General features: G+C 36.9%; 2 protein-coding genes across 4 annotated transcripts in view; one reads left to right on the top strand and one right to left on the bottom strand.

The window, feature by feature from the left end:
• The window catches only part of LOC113053993 (peptidyl-glycine alpha-amidating monooxygenase B-like), a 34,987-nt gene extending 30,404 nt beyond the window's left edge, over positions 1-4,583 (top strand). For both annotated transcript variants that reach the window (XM_026219191.1, XM_026219190.1), the window contains 3 exons: positions 3,108-3,383; positions 3,464-3,526; positions 3,777-4,583. In XM_026219191.1, coding sequence (XP_026074976.1) covers positions 3,108-3,383; positions 3,464-3,526; positions 3,777-3,955 — 518 coding nt within the window. In that variant the 3' untranslated portion in view covers positions 3,956-4,583. The remainder of the gene's footprint in view (positions 1-3,107; positions 3,384-3,463; positions 3,527-3,776) is intronic.
• On the bottom strand, positions 383-22,162 carry LOC113053994 (interleukin-6 receptor subunit beta-like). Of its 2 annotated transcripts, XM_026219194.1 has the most exons (17): positions 22,017-22,162; positions 19,431-19,505; positions 19,053-19,349; positions 18,361-18,499; positions 18,079-18,254; positions 17,844-17,998; positions 17,242-17,395; positions 16,579-16,655; positions 16,248-16,461; positions 15,564-15,752; positions 14,329-14,433; positions 14,093-14,242; positions 13,878-14,018; positions 13,640-13,736; positions 12,599-12,680; positions 1,653-1,744; positions 383-709 (listed from the first exon to the last, which is right to left on the bottom strand). In XM_026219194.1, exons 2-17 carry the CDS (start codon positions 19,483-19,485, stop codon positions 664-666), a joined length of 2,169 nt encoding a protein of 722 aa, XP_026074979.1. In that variant the 5' UTR covers positions 19,486-19,505; positions 22,017-22,162; the 3' UTR covers positions 383-663. The 2 variants fall into 2 exon arrangements, with proteins under 2 accessions (XP_026074979.1, XP_026074978.1); XM_026219193.1 differs by lacking the exons at positions 383-709; positions 1,653-1,744 and adding an exon at positions 7,935-10,176.
• Positions 22,163-22,797: the final 635 nt, after the last annotated feature.

Genomic DNA, 22,797 nt, shown 5'->3' with positions numbered 1-22,797 from the left:
AAAACTAACTTAACATCGTAACAAGTCAACTTAATTATTCTCTCCTCATGGTCTTCCATCAAAATACGTAACGTTAGCTAAGCCCCTTGTAGATCTGATTAGCCAACAGTATAGCTAGCTAGCAGTAAAGCGTCAGACCAATATTTTCAGAGATTATAGATTATTAAAGCTCCAGTGAAGTAAGGTGAGTAATGCACATTAAATCACTTCCCCATTTGGCGGGTTATGATTCATAAATGATGACCGTATGCACACTCAAGTCTATTCACGGCACCCAACAGCTGTAGACTGCCATTTAAAGTTTTCTAAAATACAAGGATTTGGGACTGAAGCCTGTACATTCTGTTCGCAGGAAGAAGATCTGGTGTTCATAGAGGCTGATTCTTCAAAGCAAAACCTTAGACCTGATGCAACATCAATCAACTAAACTAAAAAAAAGAAAAGAAAAGAAAAGAAAAAGAAAAGCTTGGAAAACATCTAAAAGGGACTCTTAAGAATGGAGTAATTTTGCTTTATTTGTTTTAGTTTTATATACATATAATTGTATTTATTCATTTTTACAAGCTCTCCAAGGAAGGTGATTTCAACGGATTGGTACAGCTTCCACAGCTTTTTGACGTTTTCACAACTTCAGACGTATTATCTCCTCACATATTTCAGATGTCAGGTGTTTATCTGTGCTGCAGCATGTCGAATCACATTCTTCTCACTGTAAAAATAAATAAATACAATTATATGTATATGTATATAAAAACAATAAAACAAAATTTTCAGCGTCATTACTCCAGTCATAAGTCTCACAATATAACGATAAGCTTATTTTTTTGCTCAACAATGATTATTATCAATTTTATTTATAAAAAAAAAATTCAAGATTCTTTGTTGAATATAAAGTTTTTCTGTAATGGATAGATTTTTTAATAATATACAGTACTGTTCAAAAGTCTGGGGACAGTAAGACCTTTAAAAAAAAAAGAAATTAAGAAATACTTTTATTCAGCTAGGATTCATTCAGTTGATCAAAAATGACAGTAACTAAACTTATACTGTTATAAACCATTATTACGTCAGATAAATTTCTATTCATCAAAGAATCCCCAATTATTTTTTTCAACATTGACAATTATAACAGTTTTTAAGCAAATCAGCATATTAGACTGATTTCTGAAGGATCACGTGAAACTGAAGAGTAATGATGCTGAAAGTAATAAATATTTTTTTTACATGTATTCAAATAGAAAAGATTTATGGTAATATTGGTAATATGGTACATTTTTTGCAATAATTCAGTTTTTACTGTATATATTTAATCAAATTAATGCAGCTTTGATATGCAAAAGAGACTTATATAAAAAAAACAATAAAAACATGTAATGTTTCCAAACAACTTTGTGTGTGTACGTATGTGCAGTATATATACATTTCGTCTGATCTTTTTATGACCTTTGCAATGTACTGTTTTGAACCAAATGTAATGAACATAGTCAGGTAGGTTACCATGAGATATGATCCAAAGATATGATCCAGAGCATCTTTTATTTGTTTTTGTTTTTTAAACTTCACTATTGCAATTACACATTAAAGACAAATTTGCAAGGCATATTTTGTAACAGGAATGTATAATAGGCAATGTTTAGCTTTTGCTTGTGTACCTCCTGAGAGTGATTGCAACATTGGATGTCGTTGCATCAGGTCTAAGGTTTTGCCTTGAAGAATCAGCCTCTATCAACACCAGATCTTCTTCCTGCGAACAGAAAAGACAAATGTGATGTTGAACTGATAGAAGTCTATGCTGCTCACAAATAGTATTCACAAATAAAAACTCCCCTTAGAGGTCAGGGGCATATTGAACTGTGGAAGTTAGTTCATTAAAAGAAAGTCTCTGCAAGGCTGCAGTGGTTGTCATTGCACAGGTCTTAAATATAGTACAAAACAAACCTGGTATTAAAATGCCCAATACACAGTCTTGTAGAATATATGAAGTCAGAATGTACAGGCTTCAGTCCCAAATCCTTGTATTTTAGAAAACTTTAAATGGCAGTCTACAGCTGTTGGGTGCCGTGAATAGACTTGAGTGTGCATATGGTCATCATTTATGAATCATAACCCATCAAATGGGGAAGTGATTTAATGTGCATTACTCACATTACTTCACTGGAGCTTTAATAATCTATAATCTCTGAAAATATTGGTCTGACGCTTTACTATTGGGGGCTCTGGCAGCTAGCTATACTGTTGGCTAATCAGATCTACAAGGGGCTTAGCTAACGTTACGTATTTTGATGGAAGACCATGAGGAGAGAATAATTAAGTTGACTTGTTAAGATGTTAAGTTAGTTTTCTTACCCAGTAAACAACCTGTTTCTCGGCTTTATACAACCTCGCTCGCTCTTCTGTCAGACTGATTCTGGGAAACGTAGTGGGTGTGGTCAACCTGTGACTTCAGTCGAGAGTGACCAATAGAAAAGGCCTTTCGTCCTGGTGGGGAGAGACCGCCCACTGAGACACAGCTTCCAAAAGTTGCAAACAAAAGTTTTAGACCCACAGAAAAAGACGGCAGAAAAGAGAGCCACAATTGTGGTTTCGTGATAAAAAAGTTTTTGAAGTGCACAAAATAAAAACGATTTTCAAAGATTTATATGGACTGCATATAACTTTGTTATCAATTTCTTCATTTTTGAGCCTTCAGAAGACATTTTGTTTTTGCAAACTTTTATGTGGTTTATCTAGATGTGGTTGTGTGTTTAAACCAGGTGTTTTAGGGGGACAAGTCTGGACAAGTCTTACATTTCCTAAAGAATATATCTTTGGATTTGAGACTTTAGTCTTTGCAACTTTACAGATCTTCTTCATGCACAAAGAGTTTGTAACACTCCAAAGAGAAAGGGAAAATTTAAATCGTATCATATGACCCCTTTAAGACATGATAACTATTTTTAGTGTTCCTGTAACTCAAGTGGTAGAGCATTGCATTACCAAGCGTAAGGTCGGGGGTTCGAATCTCTGGGAACACATGTTAGCCTGAATGCAATGTAAGTCGCTTTGCTAAATGCATAACTTTAATTACATTTTTAACCGTTTCTTATCTGATTCCCTCTTTCTAATAGAAACAGAAGCGTTTGTGCAGGCCAATCTGAAGCCGTTCTCCAAGCTCCCGCCTCGGCCTCCAGTGGCTGCAGTGCAGAAGATGCAGGAGCCGTCACAGAAGCAGTCTCCTCAGCCGCTGGTGGCTCCTGAAGAGAAGAAGACGCTCAAGAGCGTGGCCAGTCAGAGCGCTCAGGATGTGTCCACCGCCATCATCACCTCTCTACTGCTCGTCCCACTGGTGCTCGTCATCGCCATCGGTGTCTGTCTCCGCTGGAAGAGGGGCCGCATGGACAGTGGTAACTGTCTTACAGTCGTGTTAATTAACTCCATGTGCTGTTGTGTGTGGGATTGATTGTGATGGATTTCTGCTTTTAAGATGATTGCCAGGTGAAGTCGGAGCCTTCAGGATCAGCAGGAGGAATCCTGGGTAAAATCAGAGGTAAGAGAGAGATCCTCAGGACTGAGACCTACTATAACGCTCAGCTTCCCATGCATAAGTATCTTTTTCTTTTGGCCTGTTCCTGGAGCATTTAAACACAACCTTCTGTGGGGTAACCGTACCACTATATTCAAATTTGATTGTTTTCATCCAACTGCAGAAACTGTCTACAAATGAAAATAGGCCTAAAATGGTATATTGTTCACCCGTCGTTAGATGTGTTGAGAGTAAGACTCTTTCTCACACACAGGCAAAGCTGCAGGAAGCTTGAACCTGGGGAATTTCTTTGCCTCCCACAAAGGCTACACCCGGCAGGGCTTCGACAGACTCAGCACCGAGGGAAGTGACCTGGAGAAAGACGAGGAGGACGGCACGGACTCTGAGAACGAGGAGTACTCCGCTCCGCCGGCCCCCGGGCCCTCGTCCTAAAGAGCCCACGCTTAAAGGTCTTTCTGCTAGCGCTGTCAGGATGTAATTTAATCACCTCTGTATTCGTTTGTATCAGCTGCTGAAACATTTTATCTGGTGTGAAAATGTTTTCCCTGAGACCTATGACTGACACTTTAATTGATGATTTTAAGGGACCACGTGGAGATTCAGAGCACTGGTCATTTTGATGCTAGACTTCTCATTATTATATTTAAAAGGAGGGTAAAGGTAGATTATTTATTAAGTTTTAATGATGAACAGCTGTTCAATCTCTTCCAGTAATTTAGCAGTGCAATTAATATATTATTGATCCAGGCGTTTTGTGTCCTAACATTTCTGTATGTCTGTGCCTTCATGTATTTCGCCTTCTGCAGCACCTACAGTATATATTACTACAGATGTGCCACATATTGAAGAGCTGCTACTGTCACCTGTGATTCGAGTTGTTTTTTATTTTTTTGCATCTGATAAAAAAGAAAAAAAAAGATTACACATTTAAGGCTGTATTCACTACATTTTCAAAGCTACTGTGCGATGTGTCTGATATTTGTTGTGAAACTGAGGTTTTATTGCAAGAAAACTATTTTCAGTAACAATGTTATTTGTGTAATAAAGTGTCTGCAAAGCATCAGCTCTTTTTACCAGTTACATGAAGAATCTTAAATGTATGTTGAGAATCAATTTCAGAAAACACCACTACTAATCAGGGGAAACATTATTTTGATGTTGGGGAAAATGTAAGAAGTAAATGCAGTATTATAGTCCTACATTTTCCTAATTGAAGTCGGTGTCATAATAGATTCCTTTATTTCTTTAGCCCACAGGTTATCATGAATGATGATATCTGAAAGTATTATATAATTACTCCATGAATTACAACTATACAAGGTCTAACTTTAACATTACAATACATTTTGAAAAAGGTTTTTTACTGCAAATCTATAAGGTGTCCAAAAATGCACCGCCTTTTAAATAAAAGGCTAGTATAAGCTTTTATTATTATTTTTATTATGTCAGGTAAAAGGGCCAGATTAAATCTGATTTATTAATTTATTTTTATTTTTATTTTTGTGTGTATGTGTCAAGTCAAGTCACCTTTATTTATAAAGTGCTTTAAACAAAATACATTGCGTCAAAGCAACTGAACAACATTCATTTGGAAAACAGTGTCTCAATAATGCAAAATGACAGTTAAAGGCAGTTCATCATTGAATTCAGTTATGTCATCTCTGTTCAGTTTAAATAGTGTCTGTGCATTTATTTGCAATCAAGTCAACGATATCGCTGTAGATGAAGTGACCCCAACTAAGCAAGCCAGAGGCGACGGCGGCAAGGAACTGAAACTCCATCGGTGACAGAATGGAGAAAAAAACCTTGGGAGAAACCAGGCTCAGTTGTGTACTTGTTTTTCTGTTCTGGTGGGGACTAAAACCTGAACACACAGAGTCATGGGGACTCGTGTCACGGTGGAAAGGTCCCCACTAAATTGAGGTCCCCACAGGTAAACAAGCTAATAAATTACACAGAATGAAGTTTCTTGAAAATCAAAAAATGCACAAGGTTTCCTGTGAGGGTTAGGTGTATGGTTGGTGTAGGACGATAGAAAATACGGTCTGTACAGTATAAAAACCATTACACCTATGGGATGAACTTTTCACAAAAACAAATGTGTGTGTGTGTGTGTGTGTGTGTGTGTGTGTGTGTGTGTGTGTGTGTGTGTGTGTGTGTGTGCGTGTGTGTGTGCATTTTCTATGCAGATTCAGGCAGGAAAAAATTCTAGGGAATTGGGTGGGACCAAAAGAAAAACAAGCAAGAGTGTGCTAGTCAATTCAAGTCAAGTCACCTTTATTAAAAATAGACGTTTACATTAACAGTAAAGAAAATGTAGTGTACAGTTGTTTTATTATTTTATGTAAAATAAATATTTTATATAATTTGATGCACTCTAAAATTATATTTAATCAAAGCCATATGTCAAACCAAGTTATGTTCCGAATTTGAAGTTGTTATCATGAAAAATGTGGTTCCTGCAACTATAGCAAAATTATCCAGGGTGACGCCCAAACTCCACCGATTTTTTTCTGAAGCAGTTTTCTGTAACAAATAAATAACTGACTGTCACAATATCACTTATATTTCAAAACAGTTATCAAATATGGAACTTGACTGTCAGACCTCTCCAATGATATGTGTTTGTCAAGATTACAAAAAGATTTTATTTTGTATATATATATATATATATATATATATATATATATACACTCATGGGCCACTTTATTAGGTGCACCTGTTTAACAATTAGACCCCCCCCCCCCCACAAAGGTACTGCCACAGTGACAGCATTTGTACCTTTTTTTCATAGCCAGATGACCTACTATTTCTGCCCAAATTCTGAAGTGAATCTTTTTGCAGTAATTACTTATTCAAAAAAGTACCGACTCAAGAGACTGAGAGTTTATTTCATACATTGAGCCTGTCCCAACACCCACACTTGCGATCTGTGCACGTCTATTTGCATGACGTATATCCTGTATTTGGCCAGAGTGCGCAACTGGACTGAAGACTGTCCAAATACCAACACTTGCGGTCTTAGCCACTTAAGAGCATGTGAGCGCAACAGGAAGGATGTGCGCAAGACTGTCCAAATCTTAAAAAACGCCAAAGCACAGTGTCCTTAATGGACACTAAATCCACACTCCAGAGCAGTATTCAAGGCTTAGGGTATCCCATCATGCATCATGTTGTGGAAATAAATCATGAGACTTTTTGCCAAGATCGGGAGGTCACCGAAACCTTTCCAATGTGAATATGAATAATAATTCCTATATTACATATAATTTGGTAGTAAAACAAAGTGCTACAAGTTTTATTGGTGCAAAGGTGAGTAGCCTATATTTATTTAATTTACAACTGCCTTTTATCCCTTAATAAGAAGCACAAGAAATTAATGTGTGTCCCATCAGGTGATGAAAAGTTCTACACACACTTCCAGTTCTCCTCACTTGAACACTTGGGCCAAATACAGCAAATACGTCATATGAGAAATCAAGTGATCCAGAGCACTGCAAGTGTGACTGCAAGTGTGGGTATTTGGAAAAGTATATATATAAATCAGTGAGTGAGACCCACTTAAAACATAGTGTTGTAAAAAAATGCAAGTAAACTTTGTACAGATCTTTATTTAATAATTTGCGTTTTAAAATAAACTTCAAAATTTGTGTTCAGTAGTTCCTATGAATGACTTAAGTGATCTTGTGCACTTCCTGTTGCATGCACGCACTCTCAAGCAGCCTAAACTACAGGTGCGGGTATTGAGACAGAATACCAGAATACAGACTTGTGTTTCCAGAGTTCAGTGTCAGGCCGTTTCCTGCAATGAGTGCTCACTTCTGTTTCCGGTGTTTCTCAAGCATCAGTTGAGCTTGTTACGATACATTTACACTATTATAGATCATCCTGCTTACTAAACTCTGCTCCATTTATCATCATTTGACCCATTCCTCACGTGAATTGCATGTGATTCAAAATCCAGAGTGATTTGAACAATTTAGATCTGTAATTAACAGCCGTATGAACTGATGGTTATATCTGTGCACTTTTAAGGTGATAAGCTCACCTAACTAGTTGTTTTTATTCATTTATTACAAAGTTGAATATGTGATGGACATCGTTCATGATTATCTTCGGTTTCTCCTTTAAAGACATCTTGAGTAAAACAGCTCCATATTTAACGAAACACATCTACTTTGTACTCAAGTATTGTTTGTTTTTACAACATTAATTTAAACAAATTCACTGTGCGAGAGGATACTATTTAAAGTTTAAAATAGTGGTGTTTCTACAGCAATAATAACAACAATGTTACTGGGGCTTATATGTAGCCCTACTGTAAAGTGACTAAAATGGCACTTTAAGATTGGATTTCGTTCTCCCAATTATTTTTAAAACAACAAATAAAAAAGAAAATCACTCACTGCTCTTGACTGAATAACTTATGTAGCTTTAATAAGAATCAGTGTATGTCTAATTCACACAGTGCTGAACCAAATCATGCATATTAGTTTTACAGTAGTTTCATTTTGCATTGCTTAGAGCAAACACTGTTCAAACAAGGACACAAATTACAACCTCATATCCTTGCCAAATTACAGTCAAAGTACCAATCAGAGAAGCCGCTGCTACCATTGAAATGCATCCAAGCAATACCCACAGACTGACGGTATAAATAAAGTCTGAGATACTAATAAATGAGAAAACAGTATGGCCTTTGGCAGCAGACTTGCACAATGATTGTTTGGTGCCACTAGTAAACCATAAGGCGTCTAGTCTATGAAACATTTGAACAAAGTCTTTATTTAATCTGGTACCATCGATAAACGTGTAAGTGATGCAATGATATAAACAAATCACATAGAGATAAATACATGTAGTAAGGCATACAATTAAATATATGCATAACAGACAATTCAATGTAGTGTTACACTAGTTTTATCCTAGACAAAAATATCATAAGGAGCATGAAAGCAAGGTTAACTAAAGCTAGGGTTGACATTCTGTTGCATATTGTTAAAAATATGAATATTCATAATACCATTATTAATAACACGTCAATAACATAATGGCTCTAACTGGTCATAGTTTTCTAAACAGCTCTGTGTCTATTTTGGAAGCAAGCAAGATTGAAGCTGTTTACACTGGAAACGTTTTACAGCGGCACATCGACGAACCACAGACCAATCAGCTCTGAGCTTGAGGCAAAAAATCAGAAGCATGAAAAGCGAAATCCATTGGAAAACTATTTTACACAATGCTACAACTAACCGTATATATGGTTGAAACCAACAGCAACATATTATATCATTAAGGCAAAAGGAAGGCACATGGCAGTGTGACATCTCAAACTGTTGACAGCTTTTTAAAGGGAGCAGTCTAGTGTTACCATGAGCCTGTCCTCCAAAAAAAAAAACACAATATAGGTTGTTTGTGCAAGCACCTTATTACGACTTATATTTACGGTTTAAAGTTAAGCACCCTCTAGCGGGCGTAAAAATAATGACAGTATCGCGTTGCGTCTGTCGTCATGAAATGACGTATAACGTAATTACCAATCAAAACACACGTTTATTTAAATGCAATGTGTGGACTTTTTACACCGAACTCACAGTTTTTCCTACATATTTTACTAGGTGGCTTATTCATTCGAATGACCACACCTAACCCCACCCCTAAACCTAAACCCTCACAGAAATCATGCTAAATTAAAATGTATTGAGCATATACATTTTCATGCACATCTGTTCCCTGGGATTGAACTCATGACAGCATGATTACATATCAAGGTATAACGCAATAATCTACCAACTGAGCTACACGAAACGCAAAACAGAGAGCAAATAAAAGAGTACAAAACATTAATATGAAAACGACCTTTTGCCGATAGGGGCACAATTGTAGTATACGCTCTGATGGGTCATATTTCAGGGATTTGGACAAACGACCTATACGAGCGTATTGGTTGGAGGACAGGTTGGTTATCATACATGTCTGCAGAAGCTTTCAATCCCATTGAAATGCCAAATGAAAAGTTCATCACAGTCAAATTAACATGGCCTGAAAAGGTGACACTAAATGCAGTAGCTTAGGGTCGTCTCCAAAGCGCCAGCATCACTTCACATGTTTTACTGAGGTCGATAGCTGTTCTGCTGCGGTATGTAACTTAAGGCGGAGGCGGGCAGGTCCTCTGCGACAGGAGTCTCCTCTTCCTGCACTGGAGAGAAAGTAAGAGAGGCTCCACTGCTGTCCTGTCCGAGGACGCCCAGCTCGTGTTCTCGGCCTCGTCTCATGTACAAGCTCCTGGACTGGCCGCTGCTCTCGCTGAGATGCTCTGGATGTTCCTCGCTGTCCAGAAGTGGCTGTGTGGACTCGGAGCGAGCGAATGCCAGAGGCTGATGGCTGGGAGTCTGGCCCTTGTGGGCACCTGCCACCACTGAGGAGTACTGCAGAGTGCTAGCTGAGGTCTGTCCCGAGTCACCCGAGTCACTGTCTGAGATGCTGTGGCGAGGTGAGGACGTGCAGGACGAGCCTCCGATGCCGCTGCTGTGCTCCTCAGAGAGATACTTGTCCTTCTTCAGCGGCAGCTCGGCTTTGTCTTCCTCGCACAGAGACTTGCCGTCAAACACGTCCACTTCAACCATGCTAACGTCTTCTTTGGGCACATCGGCCTGTTGAGAGGGTCACATACTGTTAGCTTTGTTTGGCAGACCATAAGAATGTCCCAAAAGACCGGAAATACAGTTTTGAGCAATATGCCATTACGTGGTTGGAATCGTGTTTTGTGTTGCAATATACATGAACAATGTCCAGGTTATAACAGACAACAAAATCTTTTTTTTTCAATAATATTTTTCATTATTCAATTCTCATATTCTTCAAGCAAAAAACTAAAACTAAAATAATAATTATATATATATATATATATATATATATATATATATATATATATATATATATATATATTAACTGCATTAGTGTTAATGAGAATGAAAGAATTTAATGAAACTGGTTCTGAATCCATTCTGGTTTCATTCATTTCATTCATTCATCATGTATTATAAGTGATGATGCTGCAAATCCAAACAAGATTTTTAAGACCATTGAAAAAAAATTAATACCTAACTAGTCACCAACATGATCTTCTGTTCAGCAGTGGAACAAGTTTCTTAATTTTTTTGAGAATAAAATTGTCTATTGGTTCTCTCCCCAGCTCTGTGCTCCCTGAGGTTCTTCCACCAAGTACTCCTATGGTTTTGTTCTCTAGTTTTGCAACAATTACCACTCATGACCACTCAAAATTTGTGTCGACAATGAACTCATACACTTGTATCCTTGACGCTTTTCCAACTACCATTCTTAAGGGGTGTCTGTCAACAATCGGCCCCCTCATATTAAATATTGTTAACACATCTCTTATTACTGGGATTGTTCCATGTGAACTTAAAGTTGCAGCTATCACACCATTCCCTAAAAAGCCTGGATGTGATACCTCTGATCTAACAAATTACAGGCCCATTTCAAATCCTCCTTTTCTGGCTAAAGTTCTGGAATGTGTTGTTTTGGCACAATTACATTCTCAGTTGTTCTGGGAAATAACAAATCAGACATGAGTCAGGTCCAATATGGTGTCCCACAAGGTTCTGTTTTGGGGCCCATACTATTTAGCATTTATATGCTTTCTCTGGGGAAAATCATTAGAAAACAAGGTCTTGGGAATCATTTTTATGCTGAAGATAACCAAACATACATCAGTTCAATGTCTGATGATACAGTTTGTTCTGCAATCCTTTCTAAATGTTTGCAGGACATAAAAGTATGAAATGCATCACAACTCATTCACACAGCCTTTTGGCAGCACATCAGTGGTGTCCTCTGTAACTTGCACTGGCTTCCAGTTCAGTCACGTCTTGAGTTTAAAACTTGTTTTAACTTCTAAAGCTGTGCATGAATTGGCTCCTTCTTATGTTATGTGAGTTAGTTACCCCTTACATGCATTCTCGTCCTCTTCGCTCTGCTGATACTCTTCTTCTTTATCAGCCCCACTGTAGATTAAAAACTATGGGACAGAGAGCCTTCTCTCGTGCCGCTCCAAGGTTATGGAATGCATTTCCTCTGAATGTTTGAAGTGCTCCTACACTAAGTACTTTTATATTTTTTGTACTTTGATGAGCAACTGTTGTGTTAGTGTTGTCTGTATGCATCAAGAGTATGAGAGTAGTGCAATTTCAATTCTCTGTATGTATGTGCTGTACATGTGGAAGAATTGACAATAAAGCAGACTTGACTTGACTTGACTTGACTTAGAAACTGTTGAAAACCCACCTCTTTAAAATTGCTGATTAAGCTGCTGATTGGGTTTATGATTTGATTTATTTTGGTGTTTTATATTGTATCATTTTTTGCATTGTTGTAGTGCTTTGGGTGTGAAAAGCACATTATAAATACAATTTATTATTATTATTATTTTTAACGATTAATGATTCTGAGGAAAAAAGTTTAAAAAATCCATTCTTATTGGTATATATTGTGTTAAAGGGATAATTCACACAAACATTAACATCTTGTCATCGTTTATTGAAATGACTTTGCAGTAACACTTTAGAATAGGTAACACATATTAGTTGCTTATTAATAGCATGCATATTACTAGAATATTAGCCATGTATTAGTGTTAATTAAGAACATATTAATGGCTTATTCTACTTCACCTTATTCTACATCCCTAATCTTAACCAATATCTAAACCTAAAACTACCTTAATAACTATTAATAAGCAGCAAATTAAGAATTTACTGAGAGAAATGTCATAGTTAATAGTTAACAAGTGTTAACTATCATAAAGTGTTACCGACTTTGCAATTTCACCATCTTTGTGTCTTTTTTAAACCAATAAACGTTGAAACTGTCTGTTGTGTCTTCACAATACATTCCACATGTAATTCTTATTAACAGCTAACTATATATACATTACAGAGAATTTGAGGGTTTCTATGTGCCTAACAGCCACGACAACTTCATAATGAAACGAAATCTTTATGGACATCTTTTGTGAGATTCACACATGATTTTATTTCCTTGCAGCTCACTGACCTTAATGGGGAAATCAGGTGACCAGTGGGCAATGGAGCTGTCGGATGGGTCTGGAACCTGCGGCCACAAGAGCTTCTTGATCCTGAGCAGAGGCCAGAAAACAATGCCAGTTAACACCACACAGCACCATTAACTGCTGTTAGCATGCTATCCAATCCTCATGAAATATTCAGAACTATTTCTCTTTCTGCACTAAATGTCATAAACATCATCAGGAGTTAAATGCACTTTTCATTTGGTGCAAGTTACTTTAGGAGCATGTCATTATATTCACAATCCTGCTTTATTTTTAATGGTGAACAGGAACTGTCAAGATTCAGTGCCATTAAAAAAAGTATACTAAAATTAGCGTGCAGGAGTCTGGCTCTAAAGTATACATAATGTGCACATAGTGATCAGTTACAGGCCATCCACTGACATCAAACTGTTTGACTTGCAATACTACAAGAAAAAAGGAGAATCAAAGGTTCACCAGAGAAGATTATCAATAAATAATAAATAGCTTTATGGTATGTTTTGGTGAATTTTGAATGCCAAACAGCACCTGGTTATCATTAACGGTCATTATAAAAAAACACAGCATGAAAATTTCATTAAACTTCTAATTTGTTTTCCACAGATTATTTTATTTCATTTATTTTTTTATTTATTTTTGTCCTTTTGTCAAATGCATGGAACAACATAACAGTCCCTAATAACAGAATGATCATTTTCCTTTTTATAAAGAAATGCTTAAATACTAACTCTCATATAAACGGTTTCTATCGTATTGTGTAATATAAATGGCAATGATCAAATATTCTTTCTTGGTTTCAATTAGTGAAACATTTAAATGTGTGAAAAACATGACTTGTCTTGAATTCATTACTCTCTAAATTGCGTACAATGTGGACAATGACACAGTTTACACAGAATGGTTAAGCAATAAGCCACTATAAGCCAATCTTGTGTAAGTATTTCTCAAAAGTGAAATGAAGTGGTGAATTAAAGTTGAATTCTTGCTTTGTGTTTCATTTTGAGTGGTGAAAAGCACTGACTCACACTTCTCTTTTCCGAAGGCAGAACATTATGATAAAGACAGTCAGGAACAGGAAGCTGAGGCAAACCACAACTACAATCACCTCCACCTCTCCATCACCTAAAGTCAAGAGAACAAACTCGCATCAAAGCATCGGCACACGTCACTTCCTTCAGCAGCTCCAAGTATGTGTCTGCTTCTTGTGAAAATCGCAATGCATCATCAAGAATTTCAGAAGAAAAGTGAGCATAAAAGACATACCGTACTTCAAGGTTTTGAAGTTATAATCTATGCCTTTGACGGAGCCTGCTACTGTTGACGCCATGATGTTAACCACGTAATCCGTTTCACTGGCCAGATCCATCAGTAAATATGATTGGACATTAGGGTTCACCGTCACAGCTGCCGAAAACATTTGACAAACATCAGATTTCATCACACATTCATCATGCAATTAACATATGCATCTAACATACATTTCCATTGCTTAGTGCTCCCGATGGCATAGAATATGGTGTAGTTGGTGATGAATCCACGCTGTCTTTCCAGTGGGATCTCATTCCAGGTCAGCTCGGCACTGTTCTTCTTGGATTTGGTCTGTGTGACATTCGGACCCTTTTCTGGAACTAGATAAACAACAACAATAGCATAACGCTGTTATATGAGAGTGCTCCAGCGCATGAGAACACTGCATTAACTTTAAGATACTGACTTCCTTGTTGAACATAGGCTGGTCTGGTTACTGGTCTTCCTGCTTGTTGATACTTGTAAATTGGATACACTGATATGTTGTACCGCTGGAATTTCTTCAAATCACCTTGGGAAGGGGGGAAAGACATTTGGTCACCTACACGGCTCCCAAAAAGTTTGGTTTCACAGAGAAACTGCAGACATCCGTTCAGCTTTCACAACGAAAGCTTATTTCCTGTGGTTTGACACAGAAAATGGTCTAATATCTGGCAGAATCTTCTTTGATAACAGTTATGAATTATTTGTAAACATAATTTGTTGGCACTGGGCCAATATTAGTATTATATATTAAAATCACATGTGTAACCTTGGACACAAACCCAGTCAGTTTTTCCAAATTGAGATGTATACATCATCTGAAAGATGAATATAAATAAGCTTTCCATTGATGTATGGTTTGTTAGTATTAGACAATATTTGGCCGTATTGGCAATATTACAACTATTTGAAAATCTGGAATCTGAGGGTGCAAAAAAACCTAAAAAAACAATCTAAATATTGAGAAAATCATTAGTTGTCCAAAATGAAGTTCTTAGCAATACATATTACTAATCAAAATTAAGTTACATTTACAAAATATCTTCATGGAACATGATCTTTACTTAATATCCTAATGATTTTTGGCGTAAAAGAAAAATCAATAATTTTGATAATAATTTTTGCTATTGCTACAAATACCCCAGCGACTTAAGACTGCTTTTGTGCTCCAGGATCACTTTTTTTTTTTTTTTTTTTTTTTTGAATGTTGTACTTAAACTTTTAGCATTGAGTCAAGAACAGACTCTGCACCAAAACTTGCAGTGCTTCCTTTGCGAAACTGTGCTTGCAAAATAAAGGAATACTTCATACAGACGTATGAAACCTCTCTAATTCACACTAAATTCATACTAATTTACTGACTGACACTATTATACACAGTGTGGGCAAAGCTAATCTTCTAAAAACGAAATCACTAGCTACTAATCTTCAACGGTGTAATGAAACTACTCTTAATTCTTTCAAATAAATTATGTAAAACTGTGTAAACTATTCTTATAACTGCAAGAATTGGCTAAAGTCAACATATTGACTTCATCCTGTAGATGTGCCACCAATAATCAGCAGATTCAAATAAATAAATAACTAAATAAATATGCACAGATTCCATGTGCGCCAGTTTATTAGCCAGCAGAGCTTCAGAAGATCTGGAGTTGTTACCGTTTAGTGTGGTGTTGTGGACTTTGCTAGAGACTCTCTGCCAGCCGGCCTGAAGCTGGGGGACGGTCACCCACTCCAGCAGGTATTCGGAGAGACGTAAGCCGACAGGAAGAGATGTAACAGCAGTCCACTGCACCTGAAGCTTCTCATCACGCACCGACCAGCTCATATTCTTCACACCAGGAAGATCTACTCAATCACAAACGCACCACACATTACACCTCACTCTCACAGGCCTTGACAAAGCAGATTTATTCCATACACACACACTATTTCAACCCTCCTATTGTCATAACACTGCACCCCTCTGTAATCCTTGGGTCAGATTTGGTGGGTCACTTTTTCAGGTCAATATAAATGATCATGTCATATCACTTTGCACATCACAACACAACAAGCCCATTTTTGCACTCTTAAAACCATGAGGTGAAGTACTCCAGGTGTTTTGGAAAGCGCTCAGTGGCTTTAGACCATCTTACACAACATAATGTAACTGAATCTTAAAAAAAATCTTTAATATCCCAAAATCTAGATCCTTCTAGAACTGTGTGCACTTATTTTGAATGTCGATATTATTGATTTTTTTAAAGAGCAGCTATCATTTCATTTGTTTGATGATGATAAGGACAACAGAAGGGTTCAGATATTGAATTTGATCAAAAAACACTGCAGTCTTTGGCATACCTTCACCTGATCTTGGAATGAACAAAGTTGCTTTAGGAGACGCTCCAACTGAATTGTAAGCAGTCAGTTCAATACTGGCGTTTTTTCCTGGAGGCAGCTTCATCAAATACATCAGTCTGTTATCTGCTGTTATATTATGGCTTTCAATCATCACATAATCGTGACAGATATTCAGGTAATATCCCAGTATTTTTCCATTTGCTTTTACAGGAGCCTGCAACAGAAGAGAACAATGAAAACCTTTACCTAACCCTAAACAGCTATGTGACACCACATAGATCAACACTATTACTGATATTTTAGCACATGGACGGTGGAAAAATGAATTTACCTTCCATACTAAAGTCACATTTCTATTATTAGAAGTGGACCGGATGATTCTCCAAAGATCTGGTGCGCTAGCTGGCTCTGAGAAAATAAAATGCCTGATGAGTATTAATAATAAGAGTCAATATCTTTCGAATGCTGGGAAGTAATTAAGCAGCAATGTTACTAACTTATCTCTGCATTTCAGTAGCCTGACAATAGTTAACTTGCTTTTTTACATCCCTGTTTTTCATGTCATGTTGTACGCACACACTTTACAGGCAAGCAAGCAAACACACTCTCCTCTATATTCTGTGTTGTAAAGTCTGACTTGTTCTGCTCAGTCGCTTAGTCTCTCAAATGTGAAATCCAGTTAATTTCTGAGTCGAGTAAAACCATATGTTCAGATTCCATCTCTGCTTAATTGGAAGCATGCTTCGTGAAACAGAGCCTGTTCTCTGTGGTCCTTAAGAGATAAAACTCCTCCAAACAACACAGACGAGGAATAGTAAAGATTTACTAGTGTTAGAGTAGCTAACTAGTTTGTTAAAGGGCATCTTAACTACTTTAGTAAGCTAGCTCCCCAACTCTGTTCTAAAGGAATATTTGTTTTAGAACCCAATTTTAGGATCCTTCCATCAACCTTTTTAGAGATTTCCAATCACTTGATGAATAACAGAGCTCATACTGTCTTCTGAGGTGTGTCCTGTGACGCCGGCGCTCCAGTTACTCCAGTATCTGCTGGGACTTTCTCCAATGCATCGTATCTGCACCACGTATTGAGTGTAAGGCTCCAGAGACTGCAGTCTAAACGTGTACACTTTGGTCAAGTTCTCAGGCACCTAAAAGATTCGTGAAATCATGAATAAACAGTCTTTTTTGTTTTGCTTTTTTATATGCAAGATGAAAATATGCCATTGTTTGAAATATGAACCCACTCCTAAGCCCTTGAGCTCTTCACATCTGAAATGTTTAACCCAGGATCATTCTAAACCCCAGAATCCACATTTAACACTGTTCATAATTTACCCGGGCTTAACCATTGATCTTGGGTCTTCATAAGCTTATGATATTGATTATATACACATTTTAGGAGCTATGCATCTAGTGTGAAAAAGCCCTTATGAAATGTTTTGGTAAGCAGATAAAATGTTGGATAGGTCAAACGAAAGAACACTGACATCAAAACCCACCACGTTTTTCACTAGCAATCATTATTGACAATACACAAAAATGCTATCTTTTGTCCTGACCATGTTAAAATCTGAATTGCTTTTGGCTTTCTCATACCTCGACCCAAACATCGGATGATGCTTTGCGGTATCTGATGGCATAAGAGAGGGTCAAAACATACTCCTGAATGGGAGGTTCCCAAGTAACCATGAGAGAAGTGGAGAAGTTATCTTCAGTGAGGACTTGGATATTCAATGGTGGATTTGTTTTCACTACAAAAAACAAACACAAAGTGATGCATTCACACTGAGTTTTAAATGCATCCTTTTTAATTCAAAAGCAGAGCTCATACCAAAATACTCTGAATAGTTTTGAAGTTGTTCTGACCGCTCTGACCCCAGCACATTCTTCACTTCAACCCACACTTTTAAACGCACATGATGTGGAAAACGCTCCAGATTGACAACGCAGTATCTGTCAAGATGATGCTGCTTACAGTCAGCTGTATATGTTTTGTTTAAAATAGTTCTGAAAAAGACAGAAAATGAAGTAATTAACACTCAAGTCTTTCATTTTAAATCATTGCATGAAAAAATCATAAAGTTGCTATCAATACTTATGCTCTAACACGTACATATAGGCATAAACGGTGTAAGTTGTGTCGAAAAGCGGGTTTCGTGATCCTGAATCCCAACTACAGTTTAAATTGGGGGACATGTCTTCGCCCTCTTGCACAGCAACGCATGACAGATTCGTTGGTTTCAGTGGAGGATCTGGAAGTCATAAACACAAAAACAATGGATGTAGCAAGACGTTTCCTTGAAGCTGAAGAGTAAATAATGCATCAGGTTTCAAAAATGGGAAGGTCTGAGAGATGCAAAGATTTCCTCCCACTGCAGGGCTGTTTTTTCTCCAACAGCTTTATAAACCACTGCATCACAAACTGAACACTGTTAACATTAAACAAATGTTCTGAAGCCATACATGTGGGAACAGAATACAATTCTCTGCTTGAAAATCTCAAATATGGTTTGACAAGCTGTTGTGCCAGATTTGACATCAGAAAACCAATGATGATCAACAGAATTCATGAAAAATGTTTCATTTGAATTGCATTAATCAATTTCAAAACTAAGGCGGAAGCTTATAACAACAACAGTCTCTGAACACTTGCAATATCATACACTGGATATTCAGCAATATTTAGTTTTAGAGCAACACATTGTCCAAAAATCTGTACTAAAAAAACTAAAACCCAAATGGAGTAACAAACCAAGCCTTTTAATTCTAAAGCAAGACGTGTGATTTTGGCATGAAGACACTTACATCCTGGATGGAGTGAGATTCCATAGATATAACAGTCTGGCTGCGACTCCTTGGCTTTGCAGCGCAGCCATCCTCTCATATCACTGCTGATGTTAACAGTTACACTCACAGCCGTTTCGTTTATTTTGTGGTAAAACTGCTTTGGAATGGGGATGTCTCTCATAGTCCATTCAATGTTATCTGAGGTATGAGCAGAGCCTTCCAGGAGGTGACAAGTCGCGGTGAAGTTTTTTCCCACCTCAAGAGCAATTCTACTGTTGGAGTCTGGGAGGATTTTCAAACAGCTGTGACTGAAGCCTGCGTGGACAAAACACTGCGTCGAGTATCACATCAATACAATACGTGTGAACTGAGTGAAGGACTGGTGGCATGGCTTACCTGCTTCATAGTGCAAAAGCATCAAGAGTAAGAGTAAATGATGTGAAGTGTCCATTGTGACACAAAGTCAGGTATCTGAGAAAAGATGGAAATCAAAAGATATAATAACATTTTGTGTCATCTGGCAGACAGCGTCAGGGCTTTATTTTTTTAAACTAGAGATCAAACTTCAAAGATGCATTATTGAGGTTTTTATCAAAAGGGAAGCTCCATTTCTCAGTTTTCTCAAGTCATGTATCACCAGTTTCAGATTTTCTCCCTTGTTTTTTTCCGCACAGACAGCCATGTTTTATTTAAAGCCAATCTTGCCAGTGGTGTAGCACCCTTTTAAGGTAGGATTTAAGGTTTGGAAGCCTATTGGTTGGTTTGTGTTGACAAAATTACAGAAATTAACATTTCAAAACATAGTTAAAAAAAATCTAAATAAGCTTCAAGTCAGCACTTTCGCTTAAGATAATCCTCACTGAGCAATGGCTAACTTTAGCTCCTCATTTCCATCCTAATCCAGCCTGTTTATTTTCTTGCCATTATGCAAATATAACTAATTTAGCTATTGAGAAACGTCCTTAAATTACAACACAAGCATTAATTATTTTTTTAAAACATACTTGATACTAGGATTATTACATGTGGTGTGTAAACATCAAATAAAAAGTGCATTCTAACTGTTTACAATTATTTTTTGAGGTTAAAGTATTTAATTTTATTGATTTATGTATTTATTTATTTTTAGAAATACCATGAATTATCCATTTATAAATATCAATAGTTTTTGGAGAGACACAGCACAATTTTTTTTAACCTGAACTAATCTTGACTTTTAATTAAAAAGTTCAAATGCCCTGATATATTGGATATCCTTTCATATTTGTACTACATGCCAACCAAAAATATCAAAATGAGTTTTAATTCAGAACCATATTTACTAACAAGCGTGACTCATGTACTTATTGTACCCCTTCACACAACACGTACAGTATTTGAGCCAATAATGTAATGTAAAAAATGAATAAATATACTATCTACAAATAAATCTACACTATCCCCATAATGACAGAGCAAAAACAGATTTGTGATGAAATTCATTATAAAAAATAAGAGAGAGAGAGAGAGAGAGAGAGAAAGAGAGAGAGAAACATTGACATAAGTATTCAGACCCTAGGTGATTTGGTTCAAAAAAACATTTTTAGTTATGCTGGTTGAAAGTGTCTTCACATCCCGATAGCAATCAATAAGTTAAATGCTCTAAATGTTTCCTAATGTATTTTAATAAGTTAAGTGCTCTTAATGTATTCTGATGAATTTTAATAAGTTAAGTGCTCTAAATGTATGTCATCTGTGTAGGACCATAAAGAGTTCGTCCAGTCAACGATCCCCTCGAGCATGGAGGAGGCGTGGCTTTGGAGAGTGATTTGCAGGGAGGGTGGGATCTTACGCTTCCAACGCTAGCTAGCGATTGCGAAATCTCTGAAATCGCCCACCCTACCTTTAACTCAGACTCAGAGCTTACCTGAGGCACCTTTGACAGCTTTTTGGGCAGGGGTTTGGGAGACTTGCTTAGGGCTACTTAGGTCCCTGACCTGTTGGAAGGTGAACCGGTCTGAGGTTTTGAACACTCCTAAGGATGTCTCTGTATTTAACCTGACCAGTTCCCCGGCCTCTGCCACTGAAAAACACCCCAAACAGGGCGATGCTAGCACCACCATGCTTCAACACAGCGAATGCGATGCTGCCTGGTTTGCACCAGACATGGCTCTTGGAAATGAAGTACATTAGTCCAGAGAATCTAGTTTCTCGTAGTCTGTGAATCCCTTAGGTACGTCATAATAGCAACACTATAAATGCTATCTTACCCCGAGGGTCTAGATAAACATCTAAATACATTAATGTGTCCATTAACAAATAGACACAAAACACTTTGACAGTCAACATGACACAATGTCACAGATAAATATTTTTCAGAGACACAAAATAATCTGTCTGTAAATAGATAATGGTTAAGATAAATTTATATAAATTTAGATAATAGATCAATTTCCCCATGTAGTTTTGAGATTTCAAAAGTGCTACAGTTATCAGTCATATACAGTATTTTCTACTACAGATTATTACAATGTTTTGATTCTTGATATCATCTGAAGCTTAAAACATTCTAGATTGGTGTTTTAGTGAGAATGTGTGTGGCCTCCTTAAACCTTAATATATATATATATATATATATATATATATATATATATATATATATATATAGTATTTATACTTTTCTTTCCATGATAATAATAATAATAATACATTTGATTAATAATGCGCTTTTCTCACACCCAGCGCGCTAAAACAATGTAAAAAAAAAAAAAAAAAAAAAAAAAAAAAAAAAAAAAAAAATTACAACTTAAAATTCTATATTCAATGAAACAATATAAAACAGCAAAAACCCTAATTATTACAATAAATTTATATCGCTGGCAAGGACACCATCAATATATCTGTACAAACTCCCAAAAATAATTTATATAAGAACATGTATTCACTGACTGGACTAGTATTGCAAAGCACAATACATTTATTTGAATTATATATTTTTCTTACCTTCAGAGTGGCATCACATCATATGAGCTACTGTAAATTTGAACACTTATAAAACATCGCGGATAACCAAGTCTAACGTTTCTGCTCCTCCTTTGCGAGCTATTTCCGGTTTTATTTGCACGTAAGCGCACACTCATCTGGAACGTCCTGCGAGCGCGCTCACTACCACTGAAGACGACCGTTTGTTCTACAGATTGAAGCATTGTGCGCATGCGCAAACTCAAGACGAGCGACGGCCCGAAACTCCTCTCGTGATTGGTCGGCAGAGCTGTCAGTCATTTAAACAACCCAGTGATTCATAATATCTTCAGAATGCATTACTTTTCCCGTTAGTCATCACCCACTGCTCGAAAACAGTGTAAAGTGATCTCATTGCAGCCAATAGCAGCTCGCGCTTTTCAGTGTATTTGCATAAAGAGCAAAATGAAAATAAGTGACAGAATTAGCTCTCGGTATGAACATTTACTTGGAAGGGCGTTATTGAAGCTTTAACGTTACTATCACTGTAACAGTATTGCGAAAACAGTGTGTTTTACCAGCGTTACTGCGCTTTTGTTGGCAAAGCCTTTAGATTAGGATGTGTTTTGACAAGCATAAATATTTCCTAACAATAAACTGTAAGTGACAAATCTACTCAACTATGCTCTGACTCTGAATCAGAGACCACAAAGTCTGTTTTAAGACCATAAAGAGTTTTAAGACCGTTTAGTTTTAGGCATAATCTTTTGTTCTTTTTAAAACACAGAAACGTCTAAATAAATAAAAATAAAACTTGACACTG

The sequence above is a fragment of the Carassius auratus genome, chromosome 35 (assembly GCF_003368295.1).
Source record: "Carassius auratus strain Wakin chromosome 35, ASM336829v1, whole genome shotgun sequence".
NCBI classification, from domain to species: Eukaryota; Metazoa; Chordata; class Actinopteri; order Cypriniformes; family Cyprinidae; genus Carassius; species Carassius auratus.
The sequence above is the reverse complement of the archived record's forward strand: the minus strand, read 5'-3'. Positions and strand labels throughout refer to the sequence as shown.